We start from the raw sequence: 12,348 nt of genomic DNA on the forward strand, positions 1-12,348 counted from the left end.
ACAAACTTGGGCTTTATAACAATGAAGAGTTCCATACATGTGGGAAGCCTCGAGTCTGAATTCTTTATGACGTGTTATACGAAGGACGTTCACGTTATATGAACTGAGCACTAAGCCTGCATCTGATAGCGCTGTTGCAGACATATAGTTTGCCCCATACGTACCACACGACAATCAGATGTCAGAAAGTTTTGACCAAAGCAAGTATTTGTTCATAGGTCAGTTCAACAATCATTTCTTTCCGGAGTATTCCAAAGCTCCGAATTAAATTGCACAAATTTGAGGGGGCAAACTTGAGACAATACAACTTGATACAAACGCTGTTGCTGTCAACATGTCGCACTCAAAAAAATTCTTACAACAAATATGATTATTTTTACATTATTATTAAACCTCATTTTTGTCTTGTTTTCAGTGGTTTTGCGTTCGCGCAATTCCAGCAGGCCATGCCATTGTCTGGTCCAATCGGGAACTAAGCCAAAACATTCTGATGAAAACACCCCTGTGAGACGTTATGAACTGTTCCGCGTACCGGTGTGGGCGTGGGCTAATAACGGCTAAACTCACATTTTGTCAGGAGAACGGGTCCTGTGTTGATCTCTTGTTAACCCTCATTTTTGTTGGATATTTTGGTTTTCCTTGTAAGTATCACCAATGTTTGAGAACTATGTGCTGCTCTGTACACTACACATAACAAGACGACAAAGCCTTTCTTCTGATCTCGATTTGGCATCTATGGGCCCGGAATCCTAGTCATGGGCCTAGTGTTTACAAAAGCCCAAAGGCTGCCTGTAGACATCCCAAGCCCTGTATTGTTTGCTGCGTTATAAATATACCTTGTCCCAATGCACTATGGATATGGTTCACATTGTTTTGATGTTCTATAGACCTGGCCCACTTAATAAAGAACAAGTAAATCCGTATAGGTCACTTCTTGCGAAATAAGTCTTGTCCATCTTAAAACACGTCAAGGTGAAGCAATTTAACAGAAAATTGTCGAAAGTCATCTTTTGTACATTAAATTGACTTGGATGGATAAGGATAGGTGGAGAGAGTCGGTTCACCATTTTAAATTTTTTATTTGTCACTTTGGCTAAGGGTACTTGATAAGATTAGGGTCATAGTAAAGTGGCGTGTTAGGTAATTGCTTTTAAATGATACGTTGCACCCCAGTGTTGATATACAAGTATTCCATGTTCGAAACGGGTAATGCAACTACATGTACTGGTGTAGGTAAATGGGGTTCCTATATCGAATGGCTGGAAAATTTGTGCACTTTACTATGGCCTTAATAACGTAATGTTATTTTACTATACAACACGCACATCTTAATGTATCCTAGGGTTGTTTTCTTTTCAGATTTTATTTCACTATGGATATTTTCCTATACAGCTATCTCCTTATGGTAAGACATTTTGCCCTCACATATGTGGATAATATACACAATGGTACACCCACTATAGTCTTATACAAATACTATTACAAATAGTATTTGTAATATAACTATAACTATAACTTTATAACTATACAAATATTTTAGCAAAGCTAAACTGTGCCTTTATCTAATATTGGATAAATTTTTCATATATTCTTTTAGCTTATTATAATTAAGTCATGGTCTAGTCAGTTAAATATAAGTTAATGGTTTGCCATGCTATGGGTTTTTATGCAAAGATTACTAGACCGTAACCAATCAAGTCACCGATTTAGTTTAGCTCTCAGCTCGGATTCATAAAGCTTACAATTTTGTTGCTAAAAACAAAAGTTTCACACGGGTCTCGTTTGTACGGAGCCGTAAAACGGACATGGCGGTTTTTTTCTGAACTGTGCTTTTTTTAATTAAATTTTATTTCACTTTTGCAGTCGGAGTTTTTCTGTTCTATAAGCAGACCCAATGAAAAGAAAATCTCCAGAAAGAAAGATCGGGTGGGATATTTTTTTAGCAAGCAAAAAGTATTTAAATAAATAAATGTCAGACTACCAAATAAAACCTCCCTCCAACATCCCTGCCCCGAACTTCGAGATGCAGCAGTGCTGTTTTTTTGGCACTGGTTGATGAAATCTCTCGTAAAAGAAAACTTGGTTAGGTAACACGTGTCACTCCAAATACACAACACTGGCCAATAGAAATTGCGTTCCTTAAAGCAAGTCTTATCGCGCTTCCTTCATAGATTTGTGAGAGATAAGCACACGGTTGGCACATGCGCAGATTGGGGGAGGTGAAAGCTTCCCATAAAGGGTTTCTCCCCTGAAAGAACTGATCCCGGAAAGATGTGGCTACAGAAACACTATTCGACATAGTCTCATGTCCTGTTCTCATTTTGCCGTTAAAGTTTCCCAAATATTAACCGACTTGGTTATCCGGGGAGAAAGGAAATAATGCAAAGAGCTTGTTTTAGGTTTGTTTTGTTTTGCTTTTTTACGAGGTGAGAGATCCTTTTTCTTTTGTTTGAATTGCATAAACTTCCAAGGAATAGATGTCTCCATTTTCTATTCTATCAGGAGTGCAAAATCTACCTTTATTACAATATCTAGTCCAGTCACATTGAACAAATCATTTTGGGTCATAAACAGTGTTTATACTTCCAATCTTGTAACCTTTATTCACTGCCGTGTGTACTTTCAGATTGCTTCATGTGTTGCTGATGACAAGATAGTTACATGTGAGTAATGCTCAACTAGTCTGGATGTTTTCTCAGATGAATGTCTCTCAGTCCCAATATCTAACCGTATGAAAAGAGGTTGCCTCTATTCAAAAATGAAGCATTACCGAGAGTGGTCTTTACTTCCAAAACTCAAAAAGCATTGTCCAGCTTTGAAACTGAATGTCTTGTATTCCCAAATTTTGTCGCCCTCTGAGTCGTATGTGATACTGCCCACTAATTTTAGTCTGTCGCCCAACACCTCTTGTAATCTCAGCACTGGAATGAACCGTTCAAAACATCTGTTAATTTTTCGGTGGAGAGTGTGATAAAATTCAGTCTTAACTAGGAAATATCGCATATCCGATTTACCCAAACCAATTTCCTTTGGCTTGGTAAGAAGAAAAACCACTTATCTAGTCATTTTATGTACCAGTAGCTAAAAAATCCCGACCAGTATTGCACTTTTAGTTCGCACTTTTTCACCTGTATGTTACAGATAAACGCCCTCTAGAATGGCGGCCAAAACACGTGTACCTACATTTTACAGTGTTGAATTTGACCAAAAAATGGCCAAGTGAGTTATTTTCTCAGTACTTTTATCCTGCAGTAACACAGGAATGTCCGGCCACAACATCCGGAAATCCGGTGTTCAGACTGACCGCTGATGTCCCCGCTTACGCTGAAGCCAGGTGTAAAAATGGCCGCAAGATTTTCACCCCAGATGACGATGGCATTACGCACATTCTTGTCGGCTCTTTTGATGTAGACTACTCAGGATTTGGCTGCCAAGTATATGTAAGTTTTTTTCTATCCATACGTGAAGTGGATGAAAATAAAACAACATAATGTCCAAACGAACACTTCGGGTACTGGACCAGCAAGCTCCATATTGATACGTATAAACCTCACCTGACTCTGTCATCTAAGGTGTAACTCTCTCTCTCTAGACCACTCCCTCTCAACCAGTGGGTAGATGTACCGGAATTCAGCTCGTGCTAGATAGACTGCGCCCTTTTGCCAGGAAGTTTGTCACATAGCTGGCGATATGTGGCTGGTTTTCAAAATCATGCCAAGAATGTTGTCGAGTGGCACGTAATGGACTAAATCAAATACATTAATGCAATGGCGACAGTGTCCGGCTGCTTTTCATTTCTGTGTTCATAATGTATGCCATATATTTTGTTCGTCCAGCAAAAATCCGGCAGCAATACTTTTACATTAGACGTTGAATACGGATGGGGAGAACAGGACGCCGAGGTTATAACCTCAACAGACGTGGAAACTCTGTCGTGTGCCTATGATCAGTACGGCAACGCACTTTCAGGAATGGAGACGGTTAAAGATGCGTGAGTACATATCAAAATATGAAAGGGCTTATTGTGGGCTACAGAATATGTACATGTAGAGAGATCCACCAAACCTGTTAGATGAAACCATACTTAAGACAGAGAACTGACTTATCCACGGCGACAAATATTACATATTTGTGTTGAGTAGTGTCATTACACAGTGAAATCATTGGAATCGCATGCCTCTGATTGAACACTTCAGTTTCACACAAAGTATATTTAACGGCATTGAATTCGTATGCGTAAGAAAACCATTTCATGTCGCGTAACATGAAGCTCCTTTTGTACAGTATTTTCTTTTCCTGTGCTCAACATGACTAATTGTATTCCGTGATGGCTTTCTGGGTAACGCCACTCTCAGATATTGTTTCTGTATTTTACACGGTAAGTTCCATTATAAGCATCTTAGTGTGTTAGGACGTAGTTAAAGGTAGATCGCTCAAGCAAGTTAATAAGCTATTTCTCTGCTTCTGAATCCAAAAAATGTATGTTACTGGACAGCATCTTACTGGACAGCATCTTACTAGAAAACAATATTTACGCTTATTTTTTAATGTTATAGCCTTTGTGTAATGTGTAATGGGTTTTAAATTTTCCATGATTTAGCCACATATATCAATCCGTATATGGTCACTACTGTTGTGTATTTTATGTTAGGATTATGGCAGCGCAAGAAGTTCAGGAATTGGTCGGGCCGAAGAATAAAAGCGTGAATATCGATCTGCACGTTATGGACGTATTGGATGAAACGATACACGAGGGAAGCATTGATATTGGACGAAAAATTCGGTTGTATGCAAGAGACTTGTCGGGTAAGATGAAATGTACTCACCATATGTTAAACTGTTAGTGGGACACACGCAGTTTTATCACAGTACACTAAAAGTGGAAAACACGTACATACGTCTAATTATGTCTTCTGTAATTTTATAGATGACGCAACGCTTTAGGTACTGGCTTTTGATCTGGTCATCAGCCAGGTGAGCAGCCAACGTTGTAGGTAGTCGTTTATAGGGTTTGGAGACTATGGATGATCTTAATACGCTAAAAGCTGGTGTGTGTGCCGCTAATATGTTCAGTCAACCCCTTCAGTAACTCACTTGGGGGCATGTTTGTATGGGCGCGAGGGTGTGTCTGTGCCTTTAACAGGGGATTTGTAATTGGCTTTGTTCAGTTGGTGGCCAAGTTGTGACAGTCTGATTAGAACACGGTTAATATGATGCAACCGCATCGTGCTGGGATTTGCTTTCTGCTCTATGCTTGTATTCACTCAACAGCCGCAGTCAGAACTGTTGATGAAGAATATTTACACATCATGAAGAGAAACATTGTGTAATGCATGTTGTGTGTTTCTGCATGATATAAGAATTTATTCTCCGAGGCTTCAGTCGTTGCCACTGGTTGTGGGGCCTTGGTAATAATTAACGGTGGAGGACGCTCGTGTGCTGTTTTCCACAGGATTTAAGCATGTTGAAGGCCAAGTATTTGTTTGTCTGCCATCAATATGGTCGTATATTTGTACATTACATATGGGAAAGTTCGTCAGTAACTTGCCGAAAGTCGGTTGTTTATCCCCGGACATTTCGGTTTCCTACCGCCATTGTATAATGGGAAAAAACGGTATACCGCTAAACTATAATCAAATAAATACATAAACATTTTCAGAAACTTTATCTGGCTTCCAACCTGTAAGCTGTGTGGCTCGAAATGATATCAGCACATACTCCATCCTTGTAGCAGGGTAAGTTTCGATTTCTTGGGAAATACTAACCACGAACTCCGATCCCCAGCATAGACAAATTGCTAGCCAATATTCCTGCTTCAGGGGAAAAAAGCCGCTTTATTCTGTATATTTTGTGAAAGTAAACGTGTTGGAAAAACCTCATGAGTAGTATTATACTAAAACATCTAAATGTTATTTGACCATTGGCATTAAAGAACAAATGGTAGAGCCCTCTATGCTGAGGATGTAAGAATTGGATTTCGTTTGTCTTCTCTGTTTTGACTGGGACATCTTTATTGCATGGATCTAGGTGTAATTAGATTATCTAACAGTTGTGGCAGCCTGTCCGTCTGGGTGTATGTCTCTTGATTGTCTTTTTGTTTGCCCATCTCTTTTCCCTTTCCTCCTCCGTTAGAACGTTTGCTTCCCTTTGTAAAGGGCCTGTGAACCCAACTGTTGTTCACGTATATGAACCTATATCTGAAACATAAGCACATTTTTTTAATTTATGGTCTGTACAGGTTTAGAGGTAGTCTAGATATTATAAAATACGATAGTGGTCTGGAGTATTTTCTGCACAAGCATGTCCCATTTAAAGAATTACGTTATTCGGGAATATACTATCTGCGAATGGCTCTTGTTTCATATTTCATTCAGGTTAGAATCGCTTCCCAGGTACTAGCGTTCGTCATCTGTTACACATCAATATACTGAGTATACTGGGACTTTAATTTTTGTTCCCTGAATTAGTGCAAAACCTTTGGATGGTCATAGGTAGTATCTACATTTCTTTATTCATAGGCTATTTACGAATGATTCTTGTCTGATATTTCAGTCATGTTAGAATTGTCTCCTAGATAGTGACGTTTTTCATATGTTATCAATATTTACGTTTCTGTTATCATAACTCAGTGGTCTTTCAGCAACCTGCGCATGATCGTTGGTTTACGTCAGGTTCTGCAATCTTTCCTCGTATTATAACCCTGATTGCTGTCGTATAAGTGAAATATTCTTGAGTATGGCGTAATACATCAAAAAAATAAATAAATAAAAGCATAACTCAGTGACCTAATGCTTTTCACAGGTGTGGCGACGGCTTGATCATCCCCCGCAAAATAGGATTCCTTACACACAGGAATAAGGTTTATAGTCCTTACTTCCGGGCATTCCGTCTCCAAGGTTCCCCCAGAATCACATTCTCTTGTAACTTTACCATTTGTGAGAGTGTGTGTGACGGGGTAAGTACCTGAAAAAGTAAGACCTAGTCGTGAGAAAAGCTCACTTCTACAGAGACATTCACGGTACAATGACTCAGGACCCCCCCCCCCCCCCCCACACCAGTGCGATCGCTGTTATAGTTCCACCTCGGTTGTAAGGTCTGACAACTTCCAGGGGATGGTAGTGGCTTTCCACCGGGTTCTGTCCGGTTTCCTCCCACCATAATGCTAGTGGCCGTTTATAAGGGAAATATTTTGAGAACGGCATAAAACACCTATCCAATGAAATAAATTAATTTGATACATGCGCTGGCCCTGGCCAAGTGGTTAAGTTGCTTGCCAGATCAGTGTTGTCTTCCAATCTATTCTAGGACAAGGGGTTTTGTAGTATTCCATTACTTTTGAAGCCTTGTTGACAGTTAGTGGTCGTCGGTGCTGTCTTGTGTGGTTTTCACTGAAGTTAACTTGTGGCCACTTACCTTCCACCAGTAAGGCATATGTGACATCTGATAGGGTTCACCAGTATAACTTAACAAAGGACATTGTTTACTCCGGGTATTGTGGTTGTGCCTCTAGTGCCTTCCATTGTACAAGTGAACATTTCTTTTTCCCTCCTGACATTAAACATTCAGATCCATACATAACCACTTCATTAAGGATGACTATCGTTAAAAGCATATCACGCTTCCGTGTGCATTAGGAAGGCTTATAAAATAAATCGCTGGTTTGAATTTCAGGATTCTTGTAGCACGAACGTTCGGAAACGGAGATCCATGTCAGAAATGCTTCTTAAAGGTAAGTCAGTGCACACTGGTTTCGAGATTTTTTGTGTGGAAATCTGTACGAAAAATGCTGCGTGTTCACGAGCCCTGCCTTGTATCTTCACGAATCCCATCGGTTCTTAAACCTTCTGATATAATTACGTTCCTTTGCATGGTAAATGTTTTATTTGATGGTCACTTTGCTCACTGAGGTTAGCACTGAAGATTTCCATAATTGAAAGAAATATTTACTGTATCATTATATAGTGTCAGGTTTGAAAGTAATGCTAAAAGATTACTCTGCGCTCTGAAAATCTGAAACACTATCATTAAGTAAAACTGCCAAAGCCTCTAAAATACAACGTGAAATGGTGAATGTCGTATTCGTATTGTATGGTTTTGTAGCTGAATGTATACTTGAGAACTGCATTTCAACGACCGAGATTGACAGCACTGATAACAGTGTGAGAGGTACAAGGGTAATTTCTACCAGGCGGCAAATTGCCTGTAAATATGAAAAGGTCGGCTTAACAGAAGTCAATTTTTTCAAAGCAGAACATAAAATGCGCACAGAAATTTAATTTAACACATTCACTGCTACATGTATAGAAATGTCCTGTTTAGCGATGGAAATATTATGGGCGTCATAGGAATCGCCTAACACAATTTTATGATTTTTCAAATCAGGTTTCAGTAACAGAACTGTGTATACTGCCACCTCCAGTACAATCATCGCGAATGCTGAATCCAAGCTGGTGGAGGGAGATGTCCAGGTACACAAACAAGATTGGCAATCTGTTGAGACCATAACCGGAAGTAAAAAGCTTGAGGAGCCTCGGGAATTAGCCCCTAAGAAAGAGACTGTGCTGAGTTTACCGGCCATAGCGGGTATTATCATGGTATTCATGTGTCTGGTAGCCACAGTGCTAGCCGTGTATTTCGTGGTCTCCTCTCCGCGCTCAGATGTTTCAAACCCTGACCAACGCATGGTGGTAAACCAGCTGAGCTAATATTCTTCGACAAACCTGTTATGTTCTCCAATCTGTTACATGTACACTTCCCTTTTTTATTCTTTCTTTTTTTCTTTTTTTTTTGTTCTTGTTTTCTTTTTGACATTTTGTATTTTTGACTTTCCACTCGTTTAATGCGCGCACCTGGTTTCTATAGGTCCCTATTAGTGGTTTTGTTATAGTTTTGGTGCGTATAACTGTTTGCACCAACCACTATTTCCATGTTTTTTGTATTTCATCGCTGACGTTTTGTTTCATGCTTACATTGTGAGATTTATTACCATCAGCCTGATAGATCTTTAGAAGTTATAATTTCTGTAAACATTATTGCAGGCTACATATTATGAAACACTACATGCTGATTACGTTAATGCGAAAATTGATTATCTAATATTTCATTTGTGTAATGCTCCGTGACATATTTGAAGTATGCCAAATGTCTCTCTCTGGCGAAATAAATAAATGTTTGATAATTACTACTTGAGGATTTGTTGTCCTTATTGAAAACCAGACAGAGCCCAGAAGAAATCACGTGTAAACCGGTATGTAACAGTGGCCATACAAGATTCGGTTATTAGACCATCACTATTAGGCTGAAAGGCGATGCAGAAATGTGGTTATAAGCTGTCTCCTCTAGACCACTGAGAAAGGCGATCTAAGATGTGGTTATAAACTGTCTCCTCTAGACCACTGAGAAAGGCGATGCAAGATGTGGTTATAAACTGTCTCCTCTAAACTACTGAGAAAGGCGATGCAAGATGTGGTTATAAGCTGTCTCCTCTAGACCACTGAGAAAGGCGATGTAAGATGTGGTTATAAGCTGTCTCCTCTAGACCACTGAGAAAGGCGATGCAATATGTGGTTATAAGCAGTCTCCTCTAAACCACTGAGAAAGGCGATACAAGATGTGGTAATAAGCTGTCTCCTCTAGATCGCTGAGAAAGGCGATGCAAGATGTGGTTATAAGCTGTCCCCTCTAGACCGTCATGAATGGCGATACAAGATGTGGTTATTAAGCCACCTCTAGACTGAAGTGAATGGCGGATAAGAAATGTGATTAGCAAATATAAGCGTCATGTCCGACATTCGTATACCATTCGTAGTCCGTAAAGGGCGTTCCCAGTCGATAATCACAAGATCCATTTCCAAAACAACGTTAAACACTAGCTCCCAAAGACAAAGATATGTAATAAATTATACAAATAGGAAATAAAACCGGTAACACACAAGAGAAGCGGTCATCAGTTTTCAGTGATGCCGGGCAGACAGTTGATATTCCAGCCATGAATTCCATATCAAATTTCAAATTCCTAGTCCAGGGTCAAATAACAATTAAACAAGATATCTCAGTCGCACTTTGATTGCAACTGTTCATAAAGGCATCATGCAGACGTAATGAGCATGGCTGCGTTTACGGTCCCTAGCCCCAGGTTAAGCGGTATTAGATACAGTTCGAAAATGACTAGCGTTACAGACCTTAACCGAACACATTGTGATTCAAAAGAAACCGACGATTACGTCTTTCCCGTTACTATGTTAGGATCTCCTACTACAAGAGGCGTCATCTTTGATTTACACATGACATGGTGGTCTGTATAAAAGCTGTCTACAAGATAGACGGTTACACTCGGCAACCAGCGCCATCTGTGTTGTTAAATACCATGTACGCGATAGATATGTACATAAGGATAACAGCGCCGTCTATGTGGTTGATCACAATGCAGATCGCCAGAGATTCTGAACGCTCTGTCCATACCCGCCAAACAAGAGTGTTATACTCATTGTAAAAATTGAGAAACTTAGAGTGAAGGCGTTTGATGGAGTATCCTTGACAAACTAGTTTTTGAACTAACAACTTGGGACGAAGATTAAAGTCATAACAATTTACGCAATATCTGACAAACGCTACAAGGCGAGATATGTATACGCTGTATGCAGGACCCTTTGGTATATTGCTATCCAAAAAAGGACAATTTACAATGTCAAAATTGAAATTATCCATTTTGTCATCAAGACGGCGTGAAAGGAGACCTTGTTCGTCTTTGTACAGATATAGATCCAAATAAGATGTACCATCAGGATTAACTGTTGTCTCCTTTAAATCCAATGAAGACGGATAGATTTCCTTCACCGCTTCATCAATATGGGGGTTATTTAACGCCAGTAGATCATCAATATACCGCTTGACGGTGGAAATCCGTCCTGCAAAAAGGAGGCACATTACACGTACATGCACCCTAATGATTCCTTCGTCGTCATATGACTGGAAAATTGTTGAGTACGACGTTAAACCCCAAGCACTCACTCACTCAGTATACCGCTTGACAAATGAAAAGGATCGAGCTTTAAAGACATTACTTTTAAGTAATTTCTGCATCTAGTGGTATTCATATGAAAACGAGTATAGGTCTGCCAAAAGAGGCGCACAATTGGTGCCCATTGGAATACCTATGCACTGTTGGTAAATGGTATCCCCGAATTTCACATTGATATTATTAATGAGAAATTCAAGTAATTCAATAAATAATGTAACGTCCCATGAGTGGTAACCTTCATAAATAGTAGAACTAAAAGCCTTATTGCTTCTGACGTTAATGTAACGGTGACCTGTTTTAGTAAATACCGAGACAATTAACAACGATATTCTTTCAATCGATTTTTGTGAGGAATTGTAGTACAGAGAGTAGAGATCTGCCATGTGGATACGTCAAGTCCTTCCGCAAGACGTTTGGAGTTAAGAATCCACATGCAGTTGACACCTGAATTTTTTGTTATAGCACAATACCTATTCCAAAATGACTTTACTTCTCGTAACGCTCTCGTAAGTAGGGTTGACAAGAGTTTGGTGGTACAACTTCTTGAACCCGCAATAAATCGAGCCTTGTATGGGGATTTATGCATTTTAGGAATCCGTTAAAGTTGTGATATTTCTATGAGGGATAGGTATATTTATGCGCCTTTGTTTAAGAAAGGTTTTGTGTTTATTAAATAGTTCCTAGTAGTTTATTAAAGAGTACATGTAGTAGCAGAATACGTGGATGTTGTTGTAGATGTACATAGCTCTTGAACAAGAATTTGATAATAATAGTTCTTGCAAATAAGGATGACATTATTAGGAGCCTTGTCTGCTACAGTGATGACAAATCAACTATGCAGGTCAGCGCGTGTTTCTTTCACAGTGGGATCCTTCAGAACCTGTTTAACATTAGGAAGAGCCTCAATGTCTATACGGTGTATAGCTAAACTAACCTTTTTGACAATCTCAAGCCATATCGTTAAGTACCGAAGAATCCACTTTCTCCCGTTTTGACCCTTTTTAACATATTCCTCAAGCGCCGAGATGATATTTTTGATGTTAGATCTAATGTTGAGATTTCTCTTTTGTCACTCACCTGAAATTGGTCACTTGTTCCAAGCTCTGTTGGAGTATGAAGTATTAGATTACATATCATATAGCCTTTTACATAATAAATTATAGTCGTCTCCTCTAGGCTGGTATTTAAGGCTATACCAGACGAGAATATTTAGCCGCCACATCTGATTATGTATCAGAGGCGATGGAAATTCTGGTTATAAAGGCACTTTCTCTAGACCGCCATGAAACAGCAAAAATCCGGTTCCATACAAATACGTCACAAATGCT

General features: G+C 39.4%; 1 protein-coding gene across 2 annotated transcripts; it reads left to right on the forward strand.

Annotated features, from left to right (window-relative positions):
- Window positions 1–215: 215 nt before the first annotated feature.
- LOC135475906 (vitelline envelope sperm lysin receptor-like) lies at window positions 216–8,751 on the forward strand. 2 transcript variants are annotated; one of them, XM_064755861.1, is made up of 10 exons: window positions 216–641; window positions 1,360–1,405; window positions 2,627–2,663; window positions 3,253–3,440; window positions 3,837–3,991; window positions 4,652–4,806; window positions 5,660–5,735; window positions 6,802–6,955; window positions 7,672–7,729; window positions 8,383–8,751. In XM_064755861.1, exons 2-10 carry the CDS (start codon window positions 1,373–1,375, stop codon window positions 8,703–8,705), a joined length of 1,179 nt encoding a protein of 392 aa, XP_064611931.1. In that variant the 5' UTR covers window positions 216–641; window positions 1,360–1,372; the 3' UTR covers window positions 8,706–8,751. The 2 variants fall into 2 exon arrangements, with proteins under 2 accessions (XP_064611931.1, XP_064611932.1); XM_064755862.1 differs by lacking the exon at window positions 216–641 and having other exon boundaries at window positions 1,289–1,405.
- Window positions 8,752–12,348: the final 3,597 nt, after the last annotated feature.

This window comes from Liolophura sinensis, chromosome 9, assembly GCF_032854445.1.
Source record: "Liolophura sinensis isolate JHLJ2023 chromosome 9, CUHK_Ljap_v2, whole genome shotgun sequence".
NCBI classification, from domain to species: domain Eukaryota; kingdom Metazoa; phylum Mollusca; class Polyplacophora; order Chitonida; family Chitonidae; genus Liolophura; species Liolophura sinensis.

Excerpts from the sequence above, each read along its gene's own strand:
- LOC135475906 (XM_064755861.1), top strand. The coding sequence starts at position 1,373 with ATGGATATTTTCCTATACAGCTATCTCCTTATG. Across the intron at positions 3,992-4,651 it reads ATGGAGACGGTTAAAGATGC|GATTATGGCAGCGCAAGAAG; the intron begins GTGAGTACATAT and ends ATTTTATGTTAG. Across the intron at positions 6,956-7,671 it reads GTGAGAGTGTGTGTGACGGG|GATTCTTGTAGCACGAACGT; the intron begins GTAAGTACCTGA and ends TTTGAATTTCAG.